This window comes from Amphiura filiformis, chromosome 11, assembly GCF_039555335.1.
Source record: "Amphiura filiformis chromosome 11, Afil_fr2py, whole genome shotgun sequence".
In the NCBI taxonomy this organism is placed as follows: domain Eukaryota; kingdom Metazoa; phylum Echinodermata; class Ophiuroidea; order Amphilepidida; family Amphiuridae; genus Amphiura; species Amphiura filiformis.
In genome coordinates, this window is record NC_092638.1 from 63,455,178 (window position 1) to 63,470,122 (window position 14,945).

Consider the following 14,945-nt stretch of genomic DNA (forward strand, 5'->3'; position numbering starts at 1 on the left):
ATCCTGTGTGATTATAACACTGCAATTAGCCACTTAAATTAGGAGCGCGCTTTCCTGGGTTGTGCGATGAGCCATAGTCAGTTTGTTTTCTTCCCATTCGTCATGGACCACTTCAAAAGGCAGGGTGTATCACTGATGCATATAATCCATCTTTATAATCCATTTTATGACCGAGCTTTCCTGAGGCGTGGGATTAGCGAGGGGAATCCTGCCTTCTTTCTGTGTGAAAGCGTGGTAGGGTATTTCAATATGAGCCCTAATGTTAATGCCAATTACAGTGCAATCTATTATATTAAAGTGGTTTCCAAGTTGAATTGCCTTCATATAAAAATTAACCTACTCAGACAATTGTCACCAATACAAATGCAGTATGACAGTATGACCTAAATTTTTCATAAACATTTTACCCACATTTTTGTTCTGCAGTGGCATGAGGCTAGAGAGAGATTCCAAAAAGCAGCTGAGTTAATGCAAGCAGAGCATAGAATGCGTAAATCAATGTGGGGCCAATTCTGGTCATCTCACCAGCGATTCTTCAAGTATCTCTGCATAGCGGCCAAAGTCAAGTTTGCGGTTAAACTTGCACGAGAAGCTGTTAAAATAGGAAAGGTGAGTATGCTTGGTTTTAACCCCCTGAGCACTACCTGCCGATCTAACATTGCCTCTGATTGGTCAGTTACATGATATCTTTACTTAAATCACCAATCAGAATGAAGCTTTGCAAATAATTCACCCTAATTTTTTTTGTGTGGTGAAATTATTCTAACAATGTTGCCGATTGGTCCAATTGATAATGAAAACTTCTTTTTGGCAAATAGGCAGGTAGTTCTCATGGGGTTAAGTGAGAGATAGTGATTTCTTGCGCATTGGTGCATGCAATCATCTAACTGTTCAAAATCACTTCTTTGTTTTCTAGTGTGCTGAAATAAATTTCCTAATTCAGATTTCTGGGTACGCGGTGGTGTTGTCATGATTGTTGGTCTGCCAACCAGTGTGATTGTTTATCACTTCAGCGTTCACGCTCATATACACTTGACACATGGCACAGAACTTTGAACAATTCTCACTCTGCAAGTTGTTGTATGCGTATGTGGCATGATATGTTTGAAAATTTCCTGTTTGTTTGCTTGTTTTTCTACAATATCTTTAACCCATTCCATTTGAAAACCACACTACCCTCGACGATGGTCGTGGAATTCCAACGAAATTCAGCGGCCTTGGCCGTTCCAGATCTAACAGATCCCAAATAGCTCAGGAGCTGTTGAAATTGAATGAGAAATTTATCATGTTACAAGTTTTGTATGATGATGTTTCAGTGTGTTGTGATAGGCCTGCAGTCTACCGGTGAAGCCCGTACATTGGACGCATTGGAAGAAGCAGGAGGGGAACTTAATGACTTTGTGTCTACAGCAAAGTAAGTTATGCTATCACATATTAGTTCAGGAGTTGGGGCATCATCCTGCCCAGGCCTAAAAATCCATAGCAGTGTGGGCGAATCCATTTGATTCTCGTAAGATAATTTTACGAGAATTTAGGGTTGCCTCTATTTACGTATATACCTCCGCTGCCCCCCCAAAAAAATGATTGAAAATATACTGCCTTATATCAGTCGGATTTTATCAGTCTTAGTCAGTCACCATATCCAAGATGGCCGCTTTGACGACCGAAAGATCCATGCAACCAAATGGCTGTTTTTGCTGTTAAAATGCCCTCTAAAATCAGTATTATTGTACAATATATTAGTGATTGAAGTAAATTACACCATAATTCGCCATTGTGGGGGTTCGGTGGCTTAAAAAATGAATTATAAATCGTCAAACCGGGAGTCAAGCATGGTGTTTAATGAGTACATCTATTTTCTTGTCCGTGGTTACGGGAATCAACACCACATGGATTTGCCCGGTTGATGTTTGACGAGAATCTTTGCGCGAATCGATTCACAGATTCGTGTTGGATTTCTGAGCCTGCTGCCCTTGCCAATAAGCTAGTGTGTTTAGAGTTTGAATAGAGAGAAATATCTGAACTTAATTCCAAATCCAAATTGCAATTTGAACTAAATTTTTATTTCTATTGCAGCTTAATTTTTTTTAACACCGGCAAGTTAAAATTGCCTTTATCATGTGTAGGAACAGGCCTCCAAATTGCAGCCTACTTTTGAAATTGCAGTGCAATGTTGTTTGAAAATGGGAGTATGAGGTGCAATAGAATGCCTATTGCATAAAATTTGTATTTGCAATTTTGCAGTCCATTTTAAAAGTTGTATCACAACAGGCAAATTTTGGGAGTACAAATTGCAAAGCATTACAGCTTAATTTGAGGTTGTGTTGTGTTAAGGGATCTAGAATGAGCGTTTATGGCGTTTCGACAGTATTTTTTGTGGGACATGAGAGCACCTCAGACGTATCGAATTGCATTCTGAATATGAAGCATGTCTGTCTGATATCAAATAATTTTCATTTTTTGAAATTCACGATATAATACAAATTTTATGACAAATTATTAAAATTTGATATTTTTCAAATTTTTGATATATAACAGTCCTCAAAATAAATTTTATAAATCTAATGATATATTCTTAAAGTGTATGTAGCTGGAAGGAAAAGCCGATGATCAATTGAAAATTTTGACCTTTTATATTGAAGATATGGATTTTTTTTCCCAAAAGACCTATTTTTTTGGTGTTTTGGGGAAAAAATCCATATCTTCAATATGAAAGGTCAAAATTTTCAATTGATCGTCGGCTTTTCATCCCACCTACATACACTTGAAGTATAAATCATCAGATTTGTAAAGTTTACTTCAAGTACTGTTCAATATCAAAAATGTCAATTTTTAATGATTTGCCATAAAATGTGTATTTCATTGCGTAATTTCAAAAATCAAAATTATTTGATATCAGAAGGACATTCTTCGTATTCAGAATGCAATTCGATATGTCTGATGTGCTCTAATGTCCCACAATAAATACTGTCCAAACGTTCATACCCCTTCCCTTAAGGAGAGCTTAAAAACAGATTGAGAAGACCATACATTAAATGTTTTGTGGTGAGCCTTTAGGAGTGCAATCCATAAAACTCTAGCTGTCATGATGTAGCATCTTACCACATTTGATTTTGTTCTATATTTTTAGGGGTGTGTTTAGTGCCTTGGTGGAGAAGCATTTCCCAGCCCCTAACAGGCAGAAAACAGCAGACATGTTTGGGCTAGATTTAGATCACAGTGGGGCTAGCAGCCCTGCTAATAGTGAGAGCGGCAGAGGAGTGAAGAGAAAGAGAGGTGAGCACCTGGTAATCTTATTTGTTTAAGTGTAGCTTTGCATTATTATAGGCTCAATATTTGTTACTCATATTCTTTATTTATATACTCTTGATGGATGTAAAATGTACAAACAAATACTTCACATTATATTTTTGGTAGGCCTACATGGAAAAAAACTTTTCCCGACCGACCAACCCAACTTCTGTATGATCAAGAGACCACACATCAGGCTATTCCATTTGCAATTTATACACCCCTTAATATGGACAGGGTGCGTGCAGAACCTTGAAAAGCCAAAAAAGTGCTTGAAAGTACTTGAAAATCAAAATGCCTTTTCAAGGCCTTGAAAGTCCTGGAATTTTGTTGAAAAGTCCTTGAAATTTATGGAAAGTCCTTAAAGAAAAAATGTGCTGAAACAATAAAAAATTATGTTACAAATAAATAAGAAAAGAAGTTTGGAAATAAATCTGTCTTGTAGGCCTATATGTTTTTCATTTTGTAGGCTATACACATTAACTCTTTTTGGACTCATATATTTCCAATTTTAAAATGAAAATTCCTTAGAACCCTGACTGGATGACTCGACTAGATAAAGGTACCCATTTAGCATGCATGTTGTCAAATTTTTATCTTATTGAGAACACCTTTTCATGCCCAAAATTGATGAATTTTAGTCCATTATCGGACCAGCATGTTATATGATTGTGTCGGTTTTGCGTTCAAAAACTCATTTCTTTTTCCTCAATGAATATTACCCAAGTAAGAAGTATGTCATGTACATTAACCCTAACGCTCCTGAATACTACAAAATACTACTCTAAATATGCGCTGTTCGTGCATGCATCCCACGTGGTGTGATGACGCAATCGCCCTAAGTGATATACAGGCCTGCACGGTTTAGCTGGCCCAGTAAGCCCAAGACCCGTGGCAAAGTGTCGCCGACCGAGTGCTTGGCATGCGAGGGGTCTCGGGTTCGAATCCCACCCAGAGCAAACAACTTCTTTCCTTCTTTTCTCTCTTTATTCTTTCCTTCTTTCCATTCCCGTCGCCAAAAAGCCCCTAGGCGGTTAGGGTTAGGGAACGATGACATTTGAGATGATGCTGGACTGATGATGCTGATGATGTATAGGCCTATATGTATACTCTAATATCAAGTCATGTTTAAGTGTAAATGGAAACAAACTTCGGTCAAAGGTTTGATATGAACCTTTTAGCTGTATCCTTTGGCTTTGTGTAGCCGTCGTTGTGAACATGGGGGTGGGGTGGGGGTGGGGGAGGTTGGGTGGGGGTGAGTGTGTGTAGGCCTATGTATTTCCTTTGGGATAGGCCTACTATTTTAGTCCCAATTTGTAGTGACATCACTCTGTATGTTTAACATACCGAATTTTACAAATTACTCTTATCATAACATGTATTCTTCAGGCACATTCATTAGTACCCCCCCCCCCCATGTGGGCCCCCTCCCACATACCCGAAGAGGGGTGGGGGTCAAAAATTTGATGAATCATTGTTTTTATATTGTGCATTATATATATCAATTTCAATCATGTAGGCCATATTATTAGGCCAAGAAAACACTTTGAAGAATGTCTCTCATATGTACAAAAGTATAGGAAAGTGAATATTTAAAACCACTTTTTTAGGATGAAGGAAGCATTTTTTCAAAAAAAGTCCAAAACAGGTTTTTATGTCAAAATTGTCTCTTTTGGGGTGCTAAATCTGCTAAAATGTTTGTCGTCCTGAAATTTTAACCAAAAGCACACTGACCATCAAGGCCCAGGATGGGGTGCCAGTTGGTGGGGGTGGGGAGGCAGTGGATGCAAGCACAAATGGTTAATTATTGTTTTATTTTTCTGCTTCACATATATCAACGTAAGCCATATTGGTCATGTAATAAAGCAAAAAAACATTTTTTAAGAGTGTCTCTTGTGCATAAAAGTATAGGAAACTCGAAACTTTAAAGCATGTTTTCTGGAAGAAGGAAGCACTTTTTATTAAAAGTGTAGAACAAGCCAGGAGCTTTGAAATGTTCTTTTTACCCTCTGACTTTGGCTTCGGGGGGCTTCGTCCCCTCACCCCCACCAGGGCTTCGCCCCTGGACCCCCGGCCGTAGTCGTGAGCGCCACGCTCACTCTGCCATAAGTGTCCCTATTTCTAGTTTTCAAAAGTTGGCAGGTATGCACTGGGCTGCTGCGACTAGACCACTGGGTATTTTTCTACTTTTTTACACACACCTATCTCTGGGTCGTTCCTTTCAAAGGTACTTGAAAATTAATTTTTGGGTACTTGAAAGTCCTTGAAAAGTCCTTGAATTTGAAATATAGGTGGCTGCACGCACCCTGTATGGAAGACATAACCTTGATCTTTCTCACAGGGCGTGTAGATGTCAATGACGTTACCTGAACAGGGGATTCCATTTAAAATCTACACCCCCTGTGTGGGAGATTAAGGTCATGTCTTCCACAGGGGTGTGTGGATTTCAACTAGATTAGCCTACCATTATATTGGTTGGGCTGATGTTCAGACTCTCACTCCCACATCTGTTTTTTTCAAGTGATGGCTTTAAAAGAATATTCTTAAACACTTGAGAATGTTCCTGCAATCTTATTGGTTCTTACCCGTGTGATATGACACGATATCACACGGGTCAGCACGTGTGCATCGACGCCAGACGCGTACTCGCAATTTGAACCAATCGTAGGCGCATAGCAACAACGGGACTGATCGATTTAAGCCCTAGGTATAATTCCTTGCAAAATGTAGGATTTACTTTGATTAAAATTTGTAATACTTAAATTGAAGTGTTTAAGAATGATAATAAAGGTATTGTTTTTAGCTGCTGTCGTGCATCTATCGTCTCATATAACACGGGCGACACATTATTTTTGGCGTAAAACAACTCAGCTTTGCCTCGTTGTTTTAAAATAATGATGTCGCCCGTGTTATATGAGACGATAGATGCACTCCAGCAGCTAAAAACAATACCTTTATTCTCTAAATGTTCTTTTGATATATCCAAGGTGCAGGTAGAAACAAGTGGGATATCATGGGCAAAGGTAAAAACTGGTGGGACAGTGATGATGAGGAGGATAACAAAGACAAAGACGTCAAGCAGGTGAAGAACAATGAGAAGGCTAGTGATGAGGATAGCGATTTCTCGTTTTCTACGGATGGCGAAGAGGACGAGGGAGGTGCATCGTCAAACGATGATTTCAACCCGTTTAAGAATTCGGATTCAGGAGATGGTAAGATACTTCATGGAAGCAAGGTTGATTTGTATTTTGCACATAGTGTCGTTATAACAACTTTTGCTTTTGCCTTCAGTGTATGTGACCCAAAGCAAACAAATGAGAAGAAATGATTTTTCTATCCTCTACCATGTGATAGACGACAGGCAGGTCCAATATTTTACGTAGTGGATGCTGGGGTATCACATTCTTATCACTTAAAGGAAGGTGACCTGATATATTTGGAAAATCAAATTCTTTAAAACTTATATATAACATAAACTGTTGTCCCTTTCAAGCATTCATGCAAAAGGATCATGTAAATGTTCATTGTAAATGCGACTAATTCTTCATGGAATTACTGACATTTAATAGAGCATAAAACCGGTAGTCTACAGTGTTTTTATTAATGACGCTCATCATGATAATGTAATAAATTGATATGAAATAAGAGATCATATTTTTCTCATTAACATACTGAAATTAGTAGTTTCAAATCGGTGTATTTCCGAAGATATCATCAAAAAACTGCTGAATTAGTCAAAAATGTGGTATACCATATTTGAGACTAATTCTGCTGTTTTTTGACGATTTCTTCAGAAATATACCGATTTGGAACGCCTAATTTCAATATGTTAATGAGAAAAATATGAGCTTTCACCTAATACCAAAATCTGCATTTTGATAGGGTAAAGTTGGGGACGAGGCTGTCAATTAGGTCACCCACCTTTAAATATTATAAAACTATTTATTAAGTTACCCTCATAAAAACTCTCCTTATTCCAAAATGAATAAAACTTGTTTACAACTTCTCATCTTCAGTGTACTTGCAAGCATGTGCAAGTATTACGCACTAGACAAACGACAAAAGAGTTCCGTATTATCAATGCTAGGTATGACGTAGGGTCGTCTACAGCCACAACCACTGAATAAGAATTATAAATAAATAGAATGATAATATAAAATCAAATAAATATGATTTGTTTGCCGTGGTAAACTTGCTAAAGTAGACGTAGACACGTTTATCAAATGTTAAAATGTTACAACAAGCACATTAATAGTAGCCAAGGTATTGAGTCGCCAACAGCGACTTGACAAGCCTTTTGTCTCATTTATATATTGTATATAACAATACCTACCCTATCTTGATGCAATTTTCACCATCAGATGATCCGTGGTCCAGAAGTGGACGCAAGCCTAAGGTGAAGAAGACAAAAACCACATCAAATAGTACCAAGAAATTACAGCAGACGCCATCATCGTCAAGTACACCAAAGAATAGCAATATGTCAAGTGCATTATTAGCTGCCGGGATTGGACAAAGCAAGACTGACCCGAAGAGAGACATAATTCGCAAGTCGGATTCATTCGCTAATATCCCGTCAGGTAGGTGAACAGGAGAAATCCACAGTATCCCAGCATGCATTACGTGCAGCCTGTCACATTAGTTGAGTCATGCAGTATCAGAAGTCCCATTCAAATCTACAGAATGAGATATCCTTCACAATCCTTATAGGATTGAGCACAACTCGTGATGACACTGGCCCTGTCTATTATGTAAAAATCGAACAAAACAAAGATTTTGCTACTTGATCTAAATAGATGTGTCAAGTTAGCTCAATCGATAAGGCGTTCGACTATGGTGCGAGAGGTTGCGGGTTCAAACCCTGGTGGTGGTTTAGTATGCTCTCATGAAAAAATTGAATTAGCTTGAAATTCCCCTGGACAAGGAACTTACTGCTAATTGTCTTGTTGTAACCTGTATGAAACTCAGGGAGCTGATCCTGGTTGCGATGGTCATATGTGGAATGTCTAGGGTGTGCGCTCTTGAAGCTGCAAAGTCCCTGTGTTGTTATTAAATGGTTTATGGAATGATGTGGGGCCGTAGTGATCAGCGACAACCTGTAAAGTGTGCTGAAGCTTGTGGATCAACGTCTAGGCGTTGTGCCTCTGCGTAGCGCACTATAAATCACTGCACTTTTTTTATTTTTTTATTTCATCACATAATTCAAACAACCAGGCTTCCACATTCATGTGCTACATGTGTAGAAGGATTGTTTTGCTATAATTTTATCAGTAACTGGGAGCCGGAAGCCTCTGTAATTATATCTCATGTTAAAGCTTGCCTGCTATGTCAGACAAACTGGGAACCACAAACTTGTTTGCAAGCATTCTTTGTTAATTAATTTTCCTGATAATATTCAGCATTATCTAAAATTCTTGTTCCTGCCAATGTATCAGTTTAAGCATCAAGGCTTTCAAATTTGCACAGTGCCATTTGTATTTTTATTTGTAACAGACCATGTATGTTGAAATTATCGTTTCTTTTTTTGTTCTCCTTTTTTTTTCTATAAATTGATTCTTGTTCCACAGCAACCAGCAGTCTTCTGCTTCCAGGCATGGATGCCTACGAAAGAGTGCAATTAATGAAACAAGAACTGCTGGATATGTTGGAGGAGCTGGGACCAAGACTACCTCCTAATACCTTAGATGAGCTCATAGAGGAGCTTGGTGGTACAGATGAGGTGGCAGAGGTTAGTGGTGTTCTATGTATTGCCTATGAAAGAGTGCAATTATTGAAACAAGGATTTACGTTGGAGGAATCAATTGGGACCAAGACTACCTCCTAATATTTAAGTTCAGTTCATAGAGGAGCTCGGTGGCACAGATAATGTGACGGAGGTTGCCTCTGAGAAACTGGAACTAATATTACCTCCTACTAAACATGGTTATCGGGTTGAAATCCATAAACCCACTATGGAAGACTTGACCTTATTCTCCCGCAGAGGGAGTGTAAATGTCAACTAGTGTTACCCATTTAAGTAATTCCATTTGAAATTCACACTCCCTGTGTGGAAAATTAAGGTCCTGTCTTCAATAGGGGGTGTATATATTTCAACTGGAATAGCCTCATGATTATTACCAGTCTTTCAATACCACACATCCTAATTATGTTAGGATTAGATGAAGTGGGATTTATTTATGATAATAAAGTATTGAAAGAGTTGATGACCACACTATCACTAATGTGTACATTTAACCCCCTCAGCACTACCTGCCGATCTAACATTGCCTCTAATTGGTTAATTACATGATATTTTCACTTTAATCACCAATCAGAATGGAGGTTTGCAAATAATTCACCCCAATTTTTTGTGTGATGAAATTATTCTAACAATGTTGCTGATTGGGCCAATTGATAAAGAAAACTTCATTTTGGCCAATCGGCAGGTAGTTCTCATGGGGTTAAATATCATTTTCTGTATATTTCAGATGACGGGCCGTAAAGGTCGTGTTGTGAGCAAAGACGACGGATATGTGCAGTATGAATCCCGTAGTGAATATGATATTCCCCTAGAAATACTCAATCTAACCGAGAAAAAACGCTTTATGGATGGCGATAAGTATATAGCAATAATATCAGAAGCTGCCAGCTCTGGTATTTCTTTACAAGCAGACAAGCGTGTACCAAACAAGAGACGCCGTGTTCATATAACTCTGGAGCTTCCGTGGAGTGCTGATAGGGCCATACAGCAGTTTGGTAAGCTTGCGGAGCTGCTATTTGGTGGATGGGAAAATAAACCTCATAATGTAATTCAAAGGTCACATGTAAAACTTCATATGTATCAAGTGGGCCCCACTTACATGAACCTCATTTGTTATGATTTTGTCAATTTGCATGAGATGTAAAAAATGGTTGAATCTTAATTTGTTGGCTGTTATTTGGTCATTTACAGATACTTTACAGATAAAAGGGCAGGATCAGAAGGTGTATTGGGCATTTTCTTGAAGTTGACATTACAAAAAGAAGCTTCCATACATTGCACTATGAGCAAAATGAATATATTCATACATTGATATTTTCGAGGTAGCTACTTTGAACACAAAATAAATGTAGCACAACAATTTCCACTAGAGTATATTATAGCAACTTCCTACGATACCCTAGGGATTTCTTTTTCTGCCTACAGGTCGTACTCATCGCTCCAATCAAGTGACAGCGCCAGAATACGTCTTCCTCATATCAGAATTGGCAGGAGAACAGAGATTTGCTTCCATCGTTGCTAAACGACTTGAAAGTTTGGTAAGTCTTCAGGGGTGAGGGTCTATCTTTCATGAAAGTATTCACAGAATTAGCCTTTTGTCAAGTCTTCATCCAGGGATTAGACAGCTTTATTCTGTTAGATGTATATTTCCTGTTTGATATTAGGCTTACTCTTTTTGAGATATAAAAAGGACCCATATGAATATTGACCCGGGTTTTATGATGAGTGTCACCAGAGGGTGGTGAAATATTTTTTATTAAATTCTTTACTTTTTACTCTTTCATGTGACACCACTGTGGAGGTCATACGTACTTGGCATTTGGAGATATGTCCATTTAAGACCAAAGAGTTGTTGAGTAAGGAAGGGAGAAAGACTAATATAGGCTGAGACCATTTCATGGTTCAGCAAAAGTGTGAACAAGTTGAAAAATTCTCTCAAAAAGAGAGTGAGAATACATATTATGTAGAAATGGGTGTAAGTGAATAAGACAGAAAAAAAATCACCCCCAGTGTTAGGTATTTATAAAGTCGTGGAATTTTAGAATTGAAAGTCTGGGAACCAGGGAACATGCCTTAAATGCAAATGGGACCTGTTCACCTATGTGTATGGTAGTTTTGAAGTAAATTGAAATTGTTACAGGCAATATCTTAACAATTATACCAACAAGAAAATGGTATTCCACCTGTTCTAATGTGTATTTTGTCTTTTCTAGGGTGCCTTAACACATGGAGACAGGAGAGCTACTGAAAGCAGGGATTTGAGTAGATTCAACATAGATAACAAGGTAAACAATAACTAGGGCAAATATTGATTTTTCCCTTTTTTTTAAATGGAAGGAAGCAAGGGTTTTACCTTGGCAGGCCAAGTTTTTGTGCCTATCTGTGTTTGGGATGATGATGATGCAATCGGATCATGTGGAATACTTGGCGCTTGCATATGCTTTGTGCATTGAGGATGTTTTGATGTTGGGTGGGTGTTTTGATGTTTGGTTGGGTTAGGGTTGAGGAGAATATCACATCGTTGCTGAAAAAGCAAAAGGAAACAAAATGCACTTTTGCGCAAGCATTTATAAGGAGAACCTCATTTTGGTAGCAAGATGGTGGATCCGTGCAAAGGGTGAATGCTATATGTAAAGCCACAATTATCAACACTTTGCAGTTGACATTAGTTAGTCACAAATATCTTGTTTTCCTCCATAGCATTATTAGTCTCTATCATTACCTTTTGATTTTGATGCTTATGTTTGCAGTATGGCCGTGCAGCACTTGAGACTGTGATGAAGTCTATTCTAGAGTTAGAGACTCCCGTTGTACCTCCACCTAAATCATATCAGGGTCCATTTTTTGAAGGTAAAGTTGTACTTTAAATATAAAAGTATGTAGTAGTAGAGGAAAATATATGTGTACCTGTCTTTAACCTCTTTGATATGTAAATAAATTTTGAAGTAGCTATGTTTGTGACACCTCTAGTACCTTTCAAAACAGCAGCTGTGTTCATTTTACATTTGGAGGAAGGTATAGTGCATGGTTCCGAAAATATCAAAATCTGAATTTTGTTCATTATTGGGTGTGTTTTATTCCATCAATGGGGAGCAAGGTGGTGTAGATTTTCGCTGCGAGTACAAGTGCTGGCAACACCTCCTCTCCTTTGTGCCGGTCACATTTACTTTTTCATGTTGAATTTTTTTCATGTTGAATTTTTTATATGTGACATTTGTCACCTTTACTCCTGACACCAAGCCCAAATTTTTAATCAATTGGAGCAAGTTACTGTTGTGGGTCGATCTTAATCCTAATAACCCTTACCCTAACCCTCAAGTAACGCTAATTTTGTGTAAAATTACATGAAGGAATAATCCTTTTATGCTTGCTTTTATCATACTTATTGTCCTCATAATATTGTATTTCATTTGTTTGTATTACTTTGGTAAATTCAAAATTGTATATTATTTTGAAAGAAGTGTATTTTGTGTTCAGTTGTATTATTTTAGTTAATCTGAAAATAAATAATATTTCTTGTAATAATTGTTATTCTAAGCTGTGTTGTGGTAGATTTGTGCAAATTAAGCTCATTCTAATTGTTTTGGTATTTTTATCTGTTAAAGGCCTAGAGGCACCTTTTTATTGGGCGCTATATAACTGTTATTATATTAGTTTGATCCAGAAATGTTTTTTTCTTTTGTTCATTTCAGATGTGAAGCAAGCACTTGTTGGTGTAGGGCTTATTCAAATGGAGGAGAGATACCAATTACCAGTACTTGACAAAGGTAATGAAAGTTCCCATATATCAAGTATAAACTTGACCTTTGCATACATTGTTTTGGCTATGAAATATACCCAATCACACCAGGGAAATCCCTTCATTTGATTAAGATTCAATCATGAGATTTTCCTGGTTTAAAAGCACATCTTCATTTGATCATTAACTAATAAGGATCAAAGCTTTTGATCAAATGCTCAATCAAATGAAAAGATTTTGTAGCACAAACACCCGATTCATTCAATTCAATTTGATAATTTTTGGAAAACATATTTTGAAAAATGTTATGAATTTTTTCAAGCAATTTCAGTTGAAATCAATATATTTTGGCCCAAAACGGCTGATTTTACATGATTTTAGCAAAACTTTTAGCAAAATGCAAAATGAGATTGCATGAGATTTTTCAGCTGATCAGCTGAATTCAGCGTTTTTGACTATTGAAATTTACACATTTTTATTTATTTTCAGCCCAATTTTGGGTCTTTTTTGCCAATTTTACACTGTTTTTCAACTTTTTTTTTGTTCTACTTCAGCTTTTACAAGCAAAGCCACTCTCATGCCTGCCTTTAAAACGGGTTGTTTTTTTCGTCACCTAAGTGTAGAAGTTGGCCTAGGTGTAACAAAGTGCATCCTCTCTACTACTATGTAGGACTGAAGGTGACTGATGATGACAGTTTTGTCAAATTTCAATTTCTTCCTACAGATTACAACAATCTTTCTAAATTCCTGAATCGTATCCTGGGCATGTCGGTAGAATTACAGAACGGTCTCTTTAAGTACTTCAGCGATACCCTGCAACACATTGTCGGCTTAGCCAAGAGGGATGGACAGTGGGACATGGGCATATTAGGTAAGACAAAAACATGGTCCGTCCATTACCAAAAATAGTGTAACTCCATATTGGGAATAATTCTTGTGTACCCTGCGCACAAGTATGACCCTAACCCCAACCCCAACCCTAACCCTAACCCTAAAAATATGGTAGCAGGGTAAACCAGAATTGTATTGAAAACACAGGGTGTGCAGGGTAAACAAGAATTGTACCCCGTATTGTTTTGCCTAGTGAGTCAAAAACTGTCCATTTCTAACTATTATCCCAAGGTATCAGGGCTCTGACTGAGAAATATGGCTGGTTCCGCATTAGATCTTAAAATCTTTGTACGCCTTGAGACATACTTTTTTTTCCTTTTTGGCCTTATCACTCTGTTTTGGCCCTTTCTAAAGAACACTATTGTGGTCCTCATTATGACAATCCAAAATAGTTGATTTACATGAGTGTTTTGCAAGGAGCTTACCTTCTTGGATATTTCCCAGTGCAAGTCAGTTGTGCTTAACAAAAAACCTTTATCGATAAATTTGGAACAAAGGTTTCCCATACGTATGCAATGGGCTATTCCAGTTAAAATCCATTCACCCCCTATGGAAGACATGACCTTAATCTCCCACACAGGGGATATTGATTTCAAATGGAATCACCATTTGAAATTTATTCTCCCTGTGTGGGAGATTAAGTAAGGTCATGTCTTCTACAGGGGGGTGTATGGATTTCAAATAGAATAACCTCATTTGCCACTCAACAGCCCATCTCGAATTGAAGATCATTTAAACTTTCATATGTGATGTGATCAAGCAAAATCAGTCGGAAGTCAGAAATATTGATGTTAAGATAAAGCCAAAGAAAGGGAATATTTCCTTTTGTTTCCTATAGTTTTGGAAACTCTTTAACTGCTCATATCTTTTGAACTGGTTGTCCAATTTCAACGGGGTTTTCTGCAAAATGTAGCTTTGAAAATACTTGTTATACTTGAAATACAATCCAATAAGAAACTGAAAATTGTATATGACTGACTTCAGACTGATTTTGCTTGATCACACCATATATACTTTTTTTTATCAAATCTATTTAGTGAACTATTGTTAAATCTATTTAGTGAACTATTGTTTACCAATTTGTTTTTCAGACATCAGTTCCGGTGAGGGTCCAAAAGTGAAGAAATTAGAAGTTGTAACTTTTAGTGGTAGTTTCAACACAAGCAACTCAACTACACAGCTGTTTAAGGTATGACATCACCAAGTTGAAATGGATAAGACCTATTGGTCCATGAGTGGCCAAACGGTTCCTGGTAAGCCGTATACTTCTATTACAGTATATGC

At 37.5% G+C, this 14,945-nt stretch overlaps 1 protein-coding gene across 2 annotated transcripts in view; it reads left to right on the forward strand.

The window, feature by feature from the left end:
• The window catches only part of LOC140165128 (protein strawberry notch homolog 1-like), a 36,064-nt gene that overhangs the window by 10,977 nt on the left and 10,142 nt on the right, over positions 1–14,945 (forward strand). The window contains exons 9-21 of one of the 2 annotated variants that reach the window (XM_072188562.1): positions 427–609; positions 1,317–1,414; positions 3,131–3,276; positions 6,279–6,503; positions 7,653–7,871; positions 8,859–9,019; positions 9,759–10,026; positions 10,457–10,569; positions 11,245–11,316; positions 11,782–11,881; positions 12,724–12,798; positions 13,495–13,641; positions 14,753–14,850. In XM_072188562.1, coding sequence (XP_072044663.1) covers positions 427–609; positions 1,317–1,414; positions 3,131–3,276; positions 6,279–6,503; positions 7,653–7,871; positions 8,859–9,019; positions 9,759–10,026; positions 10,457–10,569; positions 11,245–11,316; positions 11,782–11,881; positions 12,724–12,798; positions 13,495–13,641; positions 14,753–14,850 — 1,905 coding nt within the window. The remainder of the gene's footprint in view (positions 1–426; positions 610–1,316; positions 1,415–3,130; positions 3,277–6,278; positions 6,504–7,652; positions 7,872–8,858; positions 9,020–9,758; positions 10,027–10,456; positions 10,570–11,244; positions 11,317–11,781; positions 11,882–12,723; positions 12,799–13,494; positions 13,642–14,752; positions 14,851–14,945) is intronic. The other variant, XM_072188563.1, reaches the window with a different exon arrangement.